We start from the raw sequence: 18007 nt of genomic DNA, 5'->3' as shown, positions 1-18007 counted from the left end.
ATAACCCATGTTATCCTTCAGTTATAAACAAAACATTTTTTTTTTCTGAAAGCTTGCTTTTCCTGAGTGTGTTCCTCTAGAGTGAAATAATTTCTAACCTTTCCTCTGATGGGTATCACCACTAAATATTCTCCCTTATTTGAAATTGTTTTACAGTAGTCAGATAGGGGCTGCTACCATGCTAAGTAACTTCAGTATTTAAACTAATTTTTAACTTTAATATTTAAACATTAAGCAAGATAGAAGGAAAACAAATATCAATGGTACAATGACAGATATGTCAGTGGTACAACGACAGATGAAGTTAATGATTGTACTAAAACATGGATTTGGACAGACGAAAAGAGGTCTTCCTCACTGTCAGGATGAACTACAGCAGTGTAACAGTGTTAATCTCTTAATCTCTTAGTTTAAAAGTGATAGTACACATGTCATTTCAGTGAACTTTTCTGGATCCAGACAGGATACATGCATATCTCCATGTAATATAATTTGTTAACATAATGCAAATCTTTTCTCTTATTGGCAAGGAATTAAATAAGAGTCATGTAATTATTTACAACCTTCCTACCTTCTTCATGTTCCAAGGAAAGAGAATTCCTTTCTTGACTTAAAACTGGCATTCAGGTTTACTTTAACAACACCATCCCTGAAATATTTGTCCCTTATGAGATAAATCAGTCTCTCAATAAGAAAATTTGTCCCATTATCTTTCTGTGCATGATTTTTATCTATTATACATATCCAGGCCTTCAAATAACTCCTAAGTATTTAGTACAACTAAGCAAACATATACTAAACTAATGACAATGAAACAAACTGCACACGTGAGAAGTTAATTAAATGAACCAGGCAAAAGTCTGGTTAACAGGATTTTTGCCAAGGACTTCACAAAAAGCTTTTGCACTCTGTTCCCTTGAGATTCAGGTCTCATAATCAAGTCTTTTTTCTAGTCTCACATGACAAAATAAAATGAACTAGACTAGACCAGACTGATGCATATGGTGCTATATTACGGTAATACGTTTGCCGTAGCTAGAGGGCACAGCCATGGCCCTACATGAACGTTTTCTTGGTCATTCATTCTCACAAGATTATAAAAAATAAAACCCTTACTTCACAACCTCTGAACACTTGCTACATTGCAAAGTAGTATATATATGTTGACTGACAGATCACACTAATGTTTGTCCAGATTCTCCCTTAGTACAGGTTAGATACGGATGGATCTCCAAAGAGCAGTGTTTTGAAATACTGAATATACAAAAAATTGAAATATTGTGAAAAAAATATTAATGTGATTTGAGAATATGTTTGTCTGAACATTAAAAAAACTTTGGTAAAGTAAGGAATAGGATTACGCCTATCTAATTGAAGCCAAGAGATGCCATTTAATGTATTAGCTAAGGACTGCTGTGCCTGACAGCAACTTCAAATGAGCTTTGCAATGAAATAAACAGTTAATACTTTAGTAAGAATTAATACTTCTAACAGTACCCCAATTTTCTTTGTAGCACTCAATAGCTTTTAAGATTTCTGTATGTGGGGACCTCCCCATCCCTGGACTAATAGCTTATTTCTATGACATAAAATTATTGTGCATAGATTTTCAAATTAAAAATAAAAGTACCTTTAAAAATCCAACAACAAATGAGATATGCATCACTATAAATATTCATAAATTCTCTTTAAAGTGTCAGATTCTTCTCGGTTAGTAAATACCTCTATTACGTTTTTAGGCAGTTTTCTTCCAGCTATTTATTCATACTGTATTATTCATCTTAATGCTTACAGCCATGTTTCTAAAAACAAATGAGATATAGGTTTATTTTAAAAAACATATCAAGGAGCATCTATATAAATAAATTCATGTACAATGATACTAAGATAAATATTTGTGTTCAAAGACAACTGGCTATTTTTCTATGGGAATTTAATTTCTATGGGAATTAAAGCACGCTCTTGAGAAAACTCAACTTTTTATGGAGAAAAATACAACAGCAGTATTTGGACAGCCTGCCAAAACTATGCCATATTTAGTATGGAGCAAAAGCGACAAATACAGTGTCCAGCACACACACGGTTTCCTTACATTTATTCCCCATTTCACACTTAACAAATATCAGATTATAGATCAACATTTATATAGCAACTCCTCTCAAAAGAGTTGCCCAGATGAAAAATCAAGTACATCACTGTGTACACACAATTTGGCTGATTTGATTTTAAAAATAATTTTTTAAACCAAAGCTTCACTTGTGGACTTCACACAACATATGCACACCCTTGGTGGCCAGAGAAACGTGAATTAGTGTAAGCAGCCAGGTTTTTGGAATTGAGGTAGTATCGCTCTTGCTCACTGAAGGATTTTTCTGCAAATACATATACTGTCATGAAAACAAATGTTTTTTGTGGACTCATACACTACAATCTAAATGTATGTTTACTAGTTAAATAAATATCCTGATGGAACCAGAGTAGACCCTTTTTTTTTTCCTCTCAATTCCTCATTTTCCAAACTCTCCCAGGAAAGAGCAGAAAGGAAAAGGTGCAAGAGACATATATCAAATTTACCAAATCCCTTCTTATAAGGGTAATAACATGGTTTAAATAATGATGGTATTTTAAAATGTGGCATTCGTGGTGCATTGTGAAAACTAAAGATAGCACTGCATAAAGAAATCAATATTTTTATAAATCCAACTGTGTTAAAACAGTCGCAGATAGTCAAGCAGAGTGCTTTTCAACAAGGGTTTTTCACACACACGTAAACCTTCACTGACACCATTATAGCCCTGCTCTCTTCAGATTATTTCTCTCTAGCCCTGTGCTGTAACTTCAATGTTTCTAGGATCTCATAAAGAAGGTTTAAGTGTTCTCAGTTTTGCAAATCATTAACGATTTTCTAGTAAAGATATATACTCTACATAGGATTTTCATCTAATGTGAATAGTCTAGATTTTCTTGGACTATGGACACGTTGGGTGTCAAGACTACCTGAGATTGTTTAAGCAGCTTCCCATCTTTTACTGCCTTTTCCCGCCTCTGCACTGCACCCCCACATTTTGCCACTTCCAATACTTGTCCAAGTTGAACAGAATCGAAGAAACCGAGCTGCCTGAAAAACAGGGGGATGGGAAGTACTAGGAAAGGTTATTTTCCAGGAGGATCAATTGCGCAGTTCACCTTCCAGCTGCAAAAACAACTGTGCCAGCTGGCTGCAGCAAAGGGTCAGGGATTGTGGCGGGGAGCAGGAGGTGGGCAGAGGCTGCCGAACCAAGCGGCACTGCCACCAGGGAAGCCCGGGTACCTTTTGCGATCCCCCCCAGCAGTAGCCTGCTTAATTTGATGGGACAATATTTCCATGATTTTCCATCTTTGATAGATAACATGCCCAGTAATTACTTAGCAGGAGAACAGCACTCGGTTCGCTCTTCTCCAAGCTGCACGGATTCCAGGAGTGGACAGGGCAGTAAAACTGTTTCTGCTAGAAGGGCAAACATTTTGGGCACAAATTGATGGCAGATTCATCCATTTAAAAAGGGCTGTTTTTACAGTCATTCTTTGGAAAGGACCTTACTTTAAAAAGGACACAAATATAAATACTTCACTGCTGGTAAAAATAGACCCATGTAATATTTACATCATTCAGTCATGGAATGTCGCTGACATTTCTTTCCTCAACCACCCGCTAATACAGCTCCCCCCCACCCCCGCAAAAAAGCTGTAAGTAACATCTGTACATAAAGCCTAAGTAATCCTACAGTTACAGTATGTGTGACTCTTAAGAAGTCACCAACTTCATTCTGTTAGCCATCTTTCTTGTGTTGATCTATGTATTTACTTCTCCCAGACTGGAGCAAAGAGCCATTTCATTCTAGCAGTTCTCCAGACATTTGTATAAATTCAAAAAGCAGCAGTGAATTATTAATTAGAACAACACGTATATGATCACTATGGTATGTTTATATCATTAGCCTGATAATACTGAAAAACCCTCAGACCTGTAACTTCCAATGAGTATAAAAAAATTGTATTAGCCCAAACAATCGCCATTTCTTATTTCGCTTAGAAAGGATCATGAGTTCACTGAGGTAACAGGACCTTATTAGTCTATCTTGGGACAGTTGTCTACCTGTTTCAGAACTGGCCATTTTAATTATTTTAGTGTTTGCACTATCAAATAGAAAAGACAATGTACGGTGAAATACATGAAAGAATGAACGATGAGGCACTCTCTGCAGTCCTAAAAACCAGCAGTGCTAGCAATACGAAGAAGTTACAGCCAGTCTATGATTGAAGTGATGCATTATGAGATACAATCTAAGACACCAATTTTCTTTCAGCAAATGGATTTATTGACATAATTGATTATAACCATGTACAGCATCTATGCATCTCCCATTGGAAGAATATCCAGTGATAGAGCTAATGTTAGCGTGATACACAGCTTTACTCAATAATCCCCACTGCATTTCTAACAACAAACAGTGGCGTATTCCACAGTCAGCCACAAATGGCCAAAAGCACCAAGGGGTCCAAAAGAGCAGAAATTTAAGATTCTTAACAAAAAATAAAACCTGATCCTGGATTCCTTCAGTTTTAATTCCATTTAATATTGTATCTATAAAAGTCACAAATTTTAATCTATACACTGACAATCGAGTTTGGCCACTGATACTAATGAAAACTGCTGCCTGTCAAAATGAAATCCGAAAGGACTTTTTGCTACTGACTCAAGAATCAAGTCTTAGCTCTTTTTTTTTTCTCTCCATTTAAAAGGCAAAGATCAAGGAAAACGGTCCCTACGCTCTCTCCTTTCCTCCCATTTGAATTTAAAGATTGAACAAAAATCCCTCAGAACATAAAGTCTTGTTCTCTCCATTCAGTCACTGAACTCCAATTGAAGGTACCAGTTACTATGGTGTCTTTTGTAAACACTTGTTCATCTGGGGAAAAAAAAAAAAAAAAGGGAGAAAAAAAGGGAAAAAAAGAAAAAAACCCAAATAGCCTACTTGCAGTTATGGTAATAAACAACTTGTAGTCACGAACACCTCAGGTCAGCAATGAATGCATGATATTGAGATGAATGTCTCCATAGTTCACTAACATTTCCTTCAAACCATTCAGTTCCACAAGAGTTCATCTGAGGTTGCACATTAAATTCAAAGGAGCAGAAGTAGAATCAATGGTCTCAACAATTTACCAAACTCCATCTAAAACATTTGCATTTGAAGTGTAACCACAGTTTGGACCTTTTTAATTAGCTCATTTCTAGACCACACAAAGAGAATTATTAATGTAAACTAAACCACCGTATTTCATAGTAACAGAACTGCATTCTGTAAATATTTACGAAAGTAAAAGTCCGAGAAAGTAGAGAGCAACTGATCATAAAGTGATTAGTGTTGCTCAAAAAACAAAAGCAAAATTCTAATTAAAACAAAACAAAACCAAACAAACTCAAACATCATATACTACTGCAAAAGGGTTTAACTTCAGCACGACTCACTCAGCTACACAAAACACAGAATCTAGATTAATATACAAAAATGTTTTATTTCACAGTGAGGTACATAAAGCTTCTAACTTTAGTAGGCTAAGGCTAAGAGAGAATTGCCTGTTAGGATAAAGGCTGTTTCACATTCCTGAAATATTCTCACCTATTATTGCTTCTGAAGAAAGGCACCAATATGATTTATCCATCAACGGTTCACCTCTGCATTCACCCATTTAGAAATGAAGATGGACACCGTGAAGGTCAGTGATCTACTGACCATCACGGACCCAGACAACTACAGCACACGTTAATGTGTACAAGTACCAAGCAGTATTTATTCAAAACCAATTTAAAAATAGCTCATTTGTAAACATATTACAAAACTCTGTTAGTTTTTCCTAGTGGTGTCAGCAATATATTCCTGTAAAACTAACCAGCTGCATTATTGTTTCCCGTTTACAAAAAAGTATGAAAACACACTCACGCACATTAAATCGCCTCACATTCGGTTTGAGTTAAAATGGCACAGCCTTCAAACTGTCCAGCGCGAAACGTAACATTTCCAGCCCTCCAGGCGACTCGCTGGGTGCACACAGTTCAACAGCAACATTAAAAGACGACCCTCAGTCCAAATTTTTGACGAGGAAGGGCTGGTGCCTCGGAAAGGTCTGTTCGAAGCGGCCCCGCGCGGGGCCAGGCCGCTCACTGTAACTGTTGGTCCCAGCTGCAGTCCCAGAAAACCACCTGTAAAACAGCACGCTTAAATTCACGGCTCTGCGTTCGTGTAAGGGAGGCACCGGCTGCCCTTCGCGGTAGCTCCCGCCGGTTTGCTCTCCTCCTGGCACGGAACGGTTACCGCCCGTCGGGGCTTTTGCTTGGGTTAGTGGCGATTTCTGAGAAAACGGTGACCTCCCGGCAGAGGTGACCGAGTCAGCCCGTCTCACAGACGGCGTCGGCCTCGGCCTGCGGTCAGAGCGGCTGAAGACGGCGGCCGCACCACAGCTCTCGCCCTCGCAGGCCGCCACCCCGCCGCCACCCCCTCACGGCCCGAGGCGGCGGCCGCCTCCCCTCGCCGCGCTGACTGCAGCTCCCCGCGGGCCTCGCCGCACGGCGGCGCCCGCCTCCCGCGCGGGGCCCGCCGGGAGCCGTAGCGTGGCGGGCTCAGTCGGCGAAGCGCTGCAGCAGGTGGTCGTCGCCGTGGCGGCCGCCGCCGCCGCTGTCCATGAAGCGCTCGCAGGGGAACTCGATGAGGTCGGCCTCGCTGAGAGCGCAGGCGGCGCCGCGGGGCGGCCGGTGGGACTGGAAGCCCGAGAAGTCGGCGGAGACGCCGGTGCCCATGGAGCGGAGGGGCCGGCGGGTGGAGTAGAGCTGGCGGACGTGGACGGGGGCCGCCTTCCGCCGCCGCCGCCCCAGCACCTTCTTGCGCAGCAGGCGGGAGGCCCAGGCGGCCAGCGCCGCCAAGAGCAGCAGCGCGTTCACCGCCAGCAGCACCAGGGTGAGGAGCTGCTGGTCGGGGCCGCGGGGCCCGCCCGCCGCCGCGCCGCTCTCGGGCAGGGTGACCAGCCCGGCGCAGTGGTCCCGCGGCGCCACCGGGCACACGCGGCCGCCGAGGACGCCCTCGACGCAGACGAGGTAGGGGGTGTCCGGGCGGAGCTCCCGCAGGGTGGCGGCCGGCTCCCCGCGCTCCGGCAGGTAGACAAAGCGCTGGAACTTGACGGCGGCGCCGAAGCGGTCGAAGAGGAGGCGGAACCGCGCCGGCCCCAGCAGCCGGGGGCTGCGGTGCGGCCGCACGGCCCAGCGCACCGTCACCGAGCTGGAGCCCACCGCCTCCACCGACAGGTTGCAGAGGAACAGCTTGTTGAAGTCGCACGGGTCGGACACCAGCGGCGGGACCCCGGCGGCCGCCGCCGAGCGGGGCTTGCCGGCCCGCCGGGGCCACGCCGCGCTGGGCGGCGCCGGCCCGGAGGCCGCCGGGCGGGCGGGCGGCGGTGGCGGCGTGGGGCTGGCCGCCTCCGCCGCGGCCATCGGCCGCCCGGCCGCGCCCTCGGGCGCCCCCAGCAGGCGGGCGGTGGAGGCGGACGGCGGCGGCCCCGGAGGCCCGCGGGGCAGCCCCGCGTCGCCGCCGCTGCTGTTGCTGCCGACCCCCTCGGCGGAGGGCGGCGGCCGGCGCTGCTCCTCCGCTGCCGGCGGCGGGGAAGGGGAGGAGGGAGAGGCACCGTCGTGGCAGGGGCCGCCGTCTTGCGGCGGCGGCAGCTGGGCGTCCTGCAGGTAGTCGAGGTACTTGCCGGCCAGGGCGGGCGGCAGGCGGCACTGCACGAAGACGGTGAGCAGGCGGCCCTGGGAGTGCCAGGCCCCCAGCCAGTGCTTGAGGCCGCGGAGGCGGCAGTCGCAGCTCCAGGCGTTGCCCTCCAGCTCCAGGCGGTAGAGGGCCGGGCTGGAGGCAAAGAGCTCGCCGGGGAGGGTGGCCAGCGCGTTGTCTCGCAGGCTGAGCTCCCGCAAGCGGCCGAGGCGGCCGAAGGCGGCAGGGTGCAGGGCAGTCAGCGCGTTGCGGCTCAGATCCAGCGCCTCCAGGCTGCTCAGCGGCTCCAGCAGGGCGGCGGGCAGGTGGCTCAGCAGGTTTCCCTCCAGGCGCAGCTCCTTCAGCGAACCCAGCCCCGTGAAGGCATCCGGGGCCAGGTGGGCCAGGCGGTTTCCACTGAGCGAGAGCTTCGCCAAGCCGGGCAGGTGCTGGAAGAGCCCCCCTGTCAGCTGCTGCAGGCTGTTGCTGGCTAGCAGCAGGGTGTGGAGGGAGCGCAGTGGCCCGAAGATGTCCGGGTGGCGAAGGGAGCTCTGCTGGTTCCCCGAGAGGTCGAGGAAGCGCAGCTTAGCCAGGCCGGTGAAGGCACCGCGGCTCAGCCAGCGGATGCGGTTGGACTCCAGGTGCAGGTAGAGTAAGTTCGGCAGCCCTGAGAAAGTGGAGTCGCCTAGTGAGCCCAGCTCATTGCCATCTAGGCGCAGCTTGACAAGGCTGCCGAGGCCGGAGAAGGAGGCGGCGCTGAGGCGGCCGATCTCGTTGGCGTTCACGTAGAGGATGCGCAGCTTGGCCAGGGCGCTGAGGGTGCCGGGGGCCAGCGCCGGCAGCAGGTTGTTGCCCAGGTAGAGCTCTTCCAGCCGACCCAGGCGCTCAAAGGCCTTGGGATGCAGCGAGCGGATCCGGTTGTACTGCAGGTCCAGGCGCTGGAGCCCTGCCAGGCGGTGGAAGTCGAAGGCAGAGATGTTGGCGATGAAGTTGCCCCCGAGGCTGTAGGTGAGGATGTCCTGGGGCTCGGCAGCCTTGGGCACGGAGCGCAGGCCCCGGTTGGTGCAGAGGAGGTGCTGGTGCTGCTGGCAGTCGCATGGCTCGGGGCAGATGGGCTCGGCCGCGGGCAGCAGCAGGAGAAAGAGGGGCACGGAGCCCCAGAGTACCCGCGGCAGCAGCATCAGGCGGACCCGGCGCGGCGCCCCCATCCCGGGACGAGCCGTGGGCTGCTTCCCCCGCCGGCTTTGTGTCTCTCCGGCATCCCCCCGCCTCCTCCGCGGCTGCTAATGGGCCCCTCCTCTGCTCCGCGCCGGGCTGAGCTCCGCGCCGGGCAGGCGGGCGCGGCGGCGGCTGCTGCAGGTCGCGGTGCCCGGCACCATGGACTCGCCCGGGCCGGCCGGGGGCGCGGAGCAGCCGGGAGGGCTGGGGGCTGCCGCCGCCCCTCGCGGCCCGCGGGCTGCGGTTCGGCGGTCGCGGGGCCGGGGCTGCCGCGGGGGGCGGGCGGCCGGCGGGCTGCGGAGCGGAGCGGCGCGGCCGGCCGCTGCTCCGCCGGCTCTCCCAGGGGCGGAGCGGGGAGGGCGAGGGCGGGGGGGGACGGCGGCGGGCGGAGCGGGGAGCAGGAGAAAGACGAGCTCCGAAACTTGCCGAGAAAAGTCAGCGGAAATTCGTACTTCCCACACTGTGCCCTGGGGGACCGGAGGATCGGATGGAGCGGGGGAGAGGGAGGACGGCGCGGCGGGGGGGGAAGGAAGCCCGCGGCCGGTCCTGGCTCGGCTCAGCCCCGGCAGCGAGCAGGGGCGCAAAGTGGGAAAGTAGGAATTGGAACCGGCTGTGGCTGCCTCCCAGCCACATGGGCTGCCGACAGAGCTGCGCATCGGGGAGGGGGAAGGGAACAGAAGTAACCTAGTAATCGTCTGCCCCCCCCCCCCCCCTTTTTTTTGCTTGTATTTAGAAACCTGCCAAAAGCAATAGTTACGGTTTACCACGGGTTAAGGACTTTGCTTTGTTTTAAGCAAACGGTAATCGGAGGACTAAGCCACCTATCAAAGCATGAATTTTCATTCTTTCTCTGCGCCGTCCTGCCCAGTAGGTTCCTGACAAAGCTGCCAGTGAAGATGCAGCTGAACATAGCTCCAGCTCCACGAGGCTCGTCAAGGTGATTGAGATGCTCTTTAGAAGTAATTCCGCTTTTAAAGATTCTTCTCTCTCAACAGCATACAAATTCAGAATGAAAGGAAGGTATTGGGAAGCATACTGAAAACAAAATAGATTGTGTACCCATCCATTCAATGGCTTGCCTTTCTTTCCTGTTGGCATTTTTTTTCCTAAGATGTTGCCAATGGGATAAATAAGTGTCTAAGGGCAGGAGGAAATGCCTAGATATGAAGCGTATATAAGGCTGTCAAGGATGATGAGAGAAAGAAGATAATGCCCAAAATACTGTGTTGCAAATTTAATAAATACATCGGAAGCTGTGTTACCACGTGATGTTGTATCCAACTGCACACACTTTGCATACACTTCTGGACTAAAGGAGTGTGCAAGCCATGCTCCTTTCTCTCACCAGAAGGCAGAATTTAGATAGCTTTTGTGGAAGTTTTGTTTTTAGTGGCTGTGTCAGCATGAGCAGGTAGCATGGTATGGTAGTTTGTGCTGAGTCCCTCTTGTCTGCTTTCATGGAGAGGTGTTACTTTGATCTAACTCTGATTTGGTCCTGCTTTTTAGCAGTTGGAAAACATGAAATGTGCTCCAAGCCTGCTCTGGAGCGTGAAGCACAGTGTTGTGCATAGAGGTAATCAGCAGATTTGCCTCAGAAGCACACTGGCAGTCTGAAGAAACCTTGAAGAGAAGGGATAAGGCTTGGCTTGGTCAAAGAAACATCGTTATGAGGATCTTAATTCCTGGTTCCTGTAGTGAGCTGAAGCTGGGCCTTATGAAGAATCTTTTTGTAGTGGTAACTGCATTGTGCTGGGAAGTCATATTTGGGGCAGGAGAGTGATATTTTAGATAATCTGAATGAATTTTGCAAATAGGTTCTGAAATCAAGTGAACAGCTCTGAATTATAACTTGCTTATTGGGAAAGCCTCTTCTCCCAAGTAACAAGTGATAGGACAAGAGGAAATGGGCTCAAGTTGTGCCAGGGGAGATTTAGATCAGATATTAGGAGAAATTTCTTCCTGGAGAGAGTGGTTAGGCATTGGAACAGACTGCCCAGGGAAGTGGTACAATCACAGTCCCTGGAAGTATTCAAAAAATGTGTGGATGTGGTGCTTAGGGACATGGTTTAGAGATGAACCAGGTAGTTAGGTTAACAGGTTGGGCTCGATGATCTCAGAAGTCCTTTCCAACCTTAACGATTCTATGATTCTATGAACAATAATGTGCTGGAATATGATTATAGCAAGGTAAGCTGGTGTTTCTGTTTTTCTTTTTTTGTGAGAAATGGCAGTTGCGTAGGCAGTCTTGATAAGCTAGAAAAGTAACTGAAAGATTAGGTACTTATACCTAAAAATCTACCTGTAGGGGAAGGCGTCATAGTATACTAAATTAAAAATTAAAAATTTTGAAGCAAAAATGGTAGAAATCAGAGTTGTCAGATTCTAGAACTTGCTGATTTCTGCAGACATGCACTATCTTGTCATCAAACAAGCGTGTTCTTAGATTAACTTGATTTAAAATTGTGTCCTAAATTGTCACTGCATTGGTTTCTGAGGGTTGACAGAAGTTTGTCTGTTTGAGTGAAGTGGAAAGTTTCTGTTTTGATCATTTGTAACTACTTTATTTCAAGCAGTACATGCTTGATTAGCAAGATGGTTTTTTCCTGAAATAAATGTGAATATGTTTCACAGGAGGAACTTTTTGCTAGCCTTTTTTCTTCTCTTCCCAAGTTACGAAAGAAGCCCATCCAGCATTCGTTCATGATTCAAATGTCCATGGGTTAAGAATCCAGACCTTTTAGCTCACTCTCTTCCTTACTGAACATGTTTTCACTTGCCAGCTTTTTCTTTTCAATATCTAGCACATCGTGTCTAATATTTAGGACAAAGTAGAGGGATTTTTTCACCCTACAACGGCTGTGTGTTTCTTTCCTCGTTCTCAAAGCCACTACGGGGCAAGGGAAGACATCCTGACTCTCAAAGTTTTCTTTCGCCCTGAGCAAAGCCTAATTGATGAGTGACATTTTCTCCCAAGAAATTTGCTTCACTGTGGTGTACTTTAAGTAGTGAAATTTTAGAAAACCATTCTGTATAATGGTATGCTTATTTTCTGTTCCTTTGGGTTTTTATTTTTGAAACATGCTCAAGCTTATAAGGGCAATTTATGAACTGTCCTTCCTGTAGAAGCACCGTAGATCTTTTTCTAGTCATGTGTCATTGCAAATACTAAAGGTTTAAGTCAGATTGTGTCTTACATATTGCTTTTGATTTATGCTTTCTGACACTTAGCCAACATTATTATTTTCACTGGGTTTGGGGCGTTATAATTGACAGGAATTTAATAAAAAAATTTTACTAGTGATTCTTAAGAAGAGAATTCATCACACGCTTGTTCTCACACTGGGAAGATTTTATACCAGAAAAAAAATAAACAAATGCAATGGGTTTTTTGCTGATTTTTTTTTTAATTCAAATAGGAAGTTACTATTCAAAATACATTAGGAACACATCTGTTCAGATAAAAGATGCCACATTTGTTTTCCTACTTTGGGATAGGAACTTTCCAGCTGCAGTAGTTCTTCTTTCTTTATCCAAGCACACAACAAAATTTTTAATGCATGATTGAGAAATAGTAATCTTTTTTACACCAAACTGAAAAAGCATAAATTCGACTAAGAAACTGGGGGCGGGGAGAGGATTAAAAAGTAGCCTATTCTTAAAAGCTTTAAAGGTTATCTTAAAATACACCTTCATGGTTAAGATTGGACGTATGAGGACTTTTAAGGGCCAAGAACAAATAGCAAAACCAGAAATACCATCTTTCCACTGATACATATCTATTCTTATGATGATTATGAGAGAACTGACCTTAAATGAAGTATTGTTTCATGGCTAAATAGCATCCCTATGTTTGTTATACCTAAGACCAAATACCTCTATGATTTTCTTTTTTCCATTGCTGCTGTTTTTTTCAAGAGGTGTTATCTAGGCACTAATCAGAGGACTGGTGGTTGAAAATGGTGAACACATCCTTGTAGGCAGAATGCAAAATGGAGCGAAAGAAGCAGCATGCTCAGTGTAGCCTATCCCAGAGTATACTGGGACTGTGGCGGTATCCCCATGAGAAGCTTCCATTGAACAAAATTACTCTTTCTTGATTACAGAATAAGAGAACTGGTGCTGAACTGGTAAGTTGAAGGGCTGATATCTCATAGCTTTATGTAGTTACCAGGAATGGTAACTAATTATATGGAACTGGAGCTTTATCTCAAAAGAGGAAGTTTTGCATTGATCTGTACAATTCTTCTGCCCACATCACAAGTGTTTTCGTCTGAATTTGTACAAAGTGTTTCTAGAAATGTTAGCTTTAAACTTTATTTCTCACTGAGCCAGCTGGCTTCATAGAAACTCTAAACCATTCAACTTTAGTGTCAGAATTCCCATTTAAAACAAGACAAAAAGCTTCCGTAAGTTGATATATCAATGTGTTTAGTTGGTTACAATACAAAAACTTAATTTGGAGTTATTTGGCTTACACTGTCATTGAAGGTTGTGGTATTCATCATTACTCCATGAGTCATGCTAAGTTTCCCCCTGGTGAGCATAAAGAAAAACAGAAAGATACTACGCCATTCCTGTTTTCTAGCTGATAAAGTGTCACTGTATGAATTTATACTTTTGTAGGTATCTTTGCTTTTTGAAGAGATAAAAATATTGTGGAGTACTGCAAAGTATTAACAAAACAGTTTGTATACTATCAATGTCTTTGTTAGCGGCTCCTGCAGCTCATGGATTAAGTGGTCACCAGTTTCGGTGCTATTTTATATCTCAGTGCCAGTAAAGCAAATACCGTAGTGTAGGAGAACATGAGAATTCTAGTTCCAAACGTGCTAATTTTTTTCCTTTCAAATTGCACGAACAGTTCACCTATGTTGTGTAATTTATGTTGGTTGCCCTTACTGTAGTAATTAACATTTTAAATAAAACTTTTTCCTGATACGATGGTTTGTGTTCATTTGTAATGCGATGTTGCTTGCCACGTCCAGTTCTTCAGAAATAAAGCGTGACTCCCAGGCCAGAAGTTAATATTAGATGCCTGTTGTGCTCCACGGAACAAAAGCTACCAGATGTTTAATAGATATCTGGTCCCATCTTCCATAGAGGTCTGTGGCCTACAAGGCTCTGCTGATCGCACATATCTTTAAATCTTTTCAGAATTAAACATCTGAGTAAAGTATTTGTGGTTTTTTGACATATTATTCCAGTCTAGACATGCTTTTACTGTTGCGTGCATGCTCTGTCAAACAATCAAACCCCACTGAATTTCACATAGCGTAGGTTGTGCCTCTTAAACTTCCTCTGGGCAGGTGGTTCCAGGACTTCATGTTGATTATAGCAATTGGTTCCTTTGTGCGTATTAGTTTTCCACCCAAGCAATTTCAAATCTGTTTTTTGGGTTTCCTGTGTAGATGGTGTGAAACAAATTGTAGCTGTGTCCACAGGTAACAGTGTATTCCCATGTTCTGTCTGCAAGTGAAAATCGGCTAGCTCAATGTATACAATTAAATGCAAATCAAGTAATGGATGTTGTTGCTATAATATTAGTATTTCATAACAATAAATGGAGAGTTAGGTGTCTGCGTTCTTCTGTGTAGTGATCTCTGCCAGTATGGATCACTTACAAATTAGCTTTCGTCAGGTAGATTGGCTGAATCATACTTGCAAAAGTCTAACCGATTATTTAGCTGGTATATTTTGCTTTATCCAATGCGCTTATCCTCAGGGAGAAACTCTTTAATGGAAGTACGTGCTTTTTGTGTAGTTCAGCATCTGGTGACTGTAAGAAAGGAGAGAACCCTACTTGTGTCAGGATAAAAGTGGTGTAATTTATGTAAAACAAATGCTTATGTAGCGTATGCAGGGCCAATTAGCTGTTGCAATGTCTGCAATTCTTTCGTGTGATTATCTGTTTATATACTGAATCTTTGCAGTATTGTTAGACCAGTTTTTCCATAATGGGGTAACAAATCAGGCAAGTGTTCTTGCAAACATATTCTTCTCTTTCTCCATAAAAGGATATGTGTACTTACGGCAATCTCCTTCATAATGGGTAATGTTCTCTTGCCATGGTTTTAGTGTGATCGATCCTCTTTTCTATTCCTATCATCCTGTAATTTGGAGAGTCTGTAGCAGAAAAACCCTAAAATAAAATACTACTTGGACCAGGACTTCTATTACTAATTGGTAAAACATGTTCTGATAGATACGCAGAAAAAGAGAAAACAGTCACTGTTCGATGCAATTGACCTATATCAGGTTAGAAGAGATCGCTCAGTGCCATTTAGTCCAGCCTCCCAACTAGATCTGGGTGCTCAGGGCTCTGTTAACTCTCTGAGGATGGAGGTATCACAGTGCCTCCCATTAGGTGGCTGAAGACAGCCAAGCTGTCTTATGGCTAAACAAATCCTTTTCTTTCAGTCACTCCTCATACATTGACATGCTTCAGCCTCATGATCATCTGTGGCCCTTCACTGGACTTGCTTCAATACGTCAATGCTGTTCTTGTATTGGGGCAGCCAAAACCCAATAGCTAAAACCCCAGGGTCGCTAAGATGATCAAGGGACTGGAGCATCTGTCGTATGAGGGAAGTCTGAGAGAGCTGGGACAGTTTAGCCTAGAGAAGAGAAGGTTCAGGAGGGATCTTATCAATGTATATTAATACCTGAGGGGAGGGTGCAAAGAGGACAGAGCCAGGCTTTTTTCAGTGGTGCGCAGTGACAGGACAAGAGGCAGTGAGTACAAACTAAAACACAGGAGGCTCTGTCTGAATGACAAGAAACACTTTTTCACTGTGAGGGTGACCAAGCACTGGCACAGCTTGCCCAAGGAGGTTGTGGAGTCTCCATGCTTGGAGATATTCAAAAGCCATCCGGACACGGTCCTGGACTGCCTGCTCTAGGTGACCCTGCTTGAGCAGGGGGGTTGGACCAGATGACCTCCAGAGGTCCCTTCTACCCTCAGCCATTCTGGGATTCTAAAGCTGGGCACAGTACTTCCATGTGCTGACAAGTGCTTAATAAAGGGGAGTGATTGCTTTTTTTGACTTACTGGCTACACCCTTGCTAATCCAGCCCAGTATGCAGTTGGCCGCCTTTGCTGGAAGGGCATGCTGATAACGCATGTTCATTTTGTTGTCTGTGAGGTGTCCCATGTCATTTACAGCAAAGCTGCTTTTTAGCTGTCTTATATTGTACTGCTGCAGGGTGGTTATACTGTCCCATGTGCAGGATTTTGCATTTGCCTTTGTTCAATTTCAAGAGGTTTCAGTCGTCTCTTCGCCAGCCAGTTGAGGTCCTTCTGAAGATCAGTCTTGCCTTCCAGCATATCAGGTGCTTCCCCGTGTGTTATCATCCATGAAGCTGCAGAGTGTGCACTCTATCTCATTGTGCTGCTTGTGAATAAGGGTGTTAAAGAGTATTAAACGATGTTAAAGAGTGGGTAAAGACCCACTTTTGATACTTGGGGGATGCCCATAGAAACTGGCTGCCAGTTGGACTTAGTATTACTGATCAGAACCCAATACATCTGAGAGTTCAACTGTTCTCCATCCACTTTATCCACTTCTTTAGCCTGTGTCTCACCAATTTTGCTGTGGTGATATTACAGGACACTGTTGAAGGCTTAGCTAAAATCAAAGTAAACATCATATTTTGCTCTCCCTTTGTGCACTGAGCCAGTCATGTTATCACCAAAGGCACTGAGGTTGGTTAGAGCCAGTTTGTCCTTGATGAATCAACACTGGGTGTTTTCAGTCATCTTTTTGTTCTTTATGTGCTCAGAAGTGACATCCCAGAAGACTTACTCCATAACCCTCCTGGGACCAGAGGCAAGGCTGAGTGGCCTGTAGTGGTTTGGATCCTCATTGCTGTCCTTGAAGATGGCCTTTTTCCAGTCATTGGGGACCTCCCACAATTCCCATGATCTTTTAAGGATAGTAGAGAGCAGCCTGGCAATGAAATCAGCCAGCTCAGATGCAGCCTATCTGGGCTTATGGACTTGTATATATCCAGTTAGCTTTAGTGGTTCCTGGTTTGATCATCAGTTGTTGCGGGTAATGCTTCACTCCCACAGACTCTGCTACTAAGATGAAGGAGCTGGGACACCTAAGAAAAAAACCTTACCAATAAAAACAGAGGCACAAAGGCATTTAATACCTCAGGCTTCTCCATTTCCTTTATCACTAGGTCCCCTGCCCTGTTCAGCAGTGGTCTCACCTCTTCTTTAGTCTTTTTTGCTGCTGATATCAAGCCTTCCTTGTTTTTGCTTTTCACATCTCTGGTTAGTTTTAGCTTCAGCTGAGCTTTGGCTTTCATGTCTGCATCCCTGCATGCTCAGGCAATGTCTCCCTTTCTCCAAGTAGTCTGCTTCTGTGTCCATCTTCTGTGGTCTTCTGCCATACTTGCTTCTTTTCCTGAGTGTCAGAATGGACCGTTCTTGTGCTTTGATAAGGTTGTCCTTGAAAATCAGCCAGCTCTGGGCCCCGTTGTCTTTCATGGTAGTATCCCATGGGTTGTGCAAAGAAGATCCCTGAACAAGGCCAGATTGTAATTTTTATAATTTATGTTGCTCACTTGACTCAGGATTTTAAACTCCACAATGTTATGGTCATTGCAGCTAAGGTTCCCCTCAACTTTCACAACCCCAACTGGTTCTTGATTGTTCATGGAAGCAGGTCCAACAGAGCACCTACTTAGCTTGTCAGTCACCGGTATCAAAAAATTGTCATCAACACACTTCCTCAACATGTGCTCCCAACTCCTGTTTCATAATTAGTATCCACGAGTCTTAAATAATGGAAAACTACGTGCTAGACCCTGAACTGGAATGACTCAGCATACCTTTGATGTTACTGGAGCCACGTGCTCATGTGCTTTCGCCCAAAGATCTGGCCTCAAGTCCTAGATGGTTTTTAAGAAACCATTTAAGCACATGTCTACGTTTTGATTAGAAAGACTGACTGGATCATCAGGTTTAGTCAGCTGCTATCAAAGCATGTCATATGAGTCCATTC

The 18007-nt window shown here is 45.6% G+C and overlaps 1 protein-coding gene across 1 annotated transcript; it reads right to left on the bottom strand.

Moving 5' to 3' along the window:
* Window positions 1-4445: 4445 nt before the first annotated feature.
* On the bottom strand, window positions 4446-9211 carry TRIL (TLR4 interactor with leucine rich repeats). The gene has a single exon (XM_087750232.1). It carries the CDS (start codon window positions 8984-8986, stop codon window positions 6662-6664), a length of 2325 nt encoding a protein of 774 aa, XP_087606358.1. The 5' UTR covers window positions 8987-9211; the 3' UTR covers window positions 4446-6661.
* Between the last annotated feature and the right edge of the window lie 8796 nt (window positions 9212-18007).

This window comes from Nipponia nippon, unplaced genomic scaffold (assembly GCF_047370975.1).
Source record: "Nipponia nippon isolate SJK-2023a ecotype South Korea unplaced genomic scaffold, ASM4737097v1 scaffold_1, whole genome shotgun sequence".
Taxonomy (NCBI): Eukaryota; Metazoa; Chordata; class Aves; order Pelecaniformes; family Threskiornithidae; genus Nipponia; species Nipponia nippon.
Note: the sequence above shows the minus strand (reverse complement) of the source record. Positions and strands in the feature narration are given on the sequence as shown.

Bases quoted from the DNA above. Each gene is read 5' to 3' on its own strand.
- TRIL (XM_087750232.1), bottom strand. From the start codon at position 8,986: ATGGGGGCGCCGCGCCGGGTCCGCCTGATGCTGCTGCCGCGGGTACTC.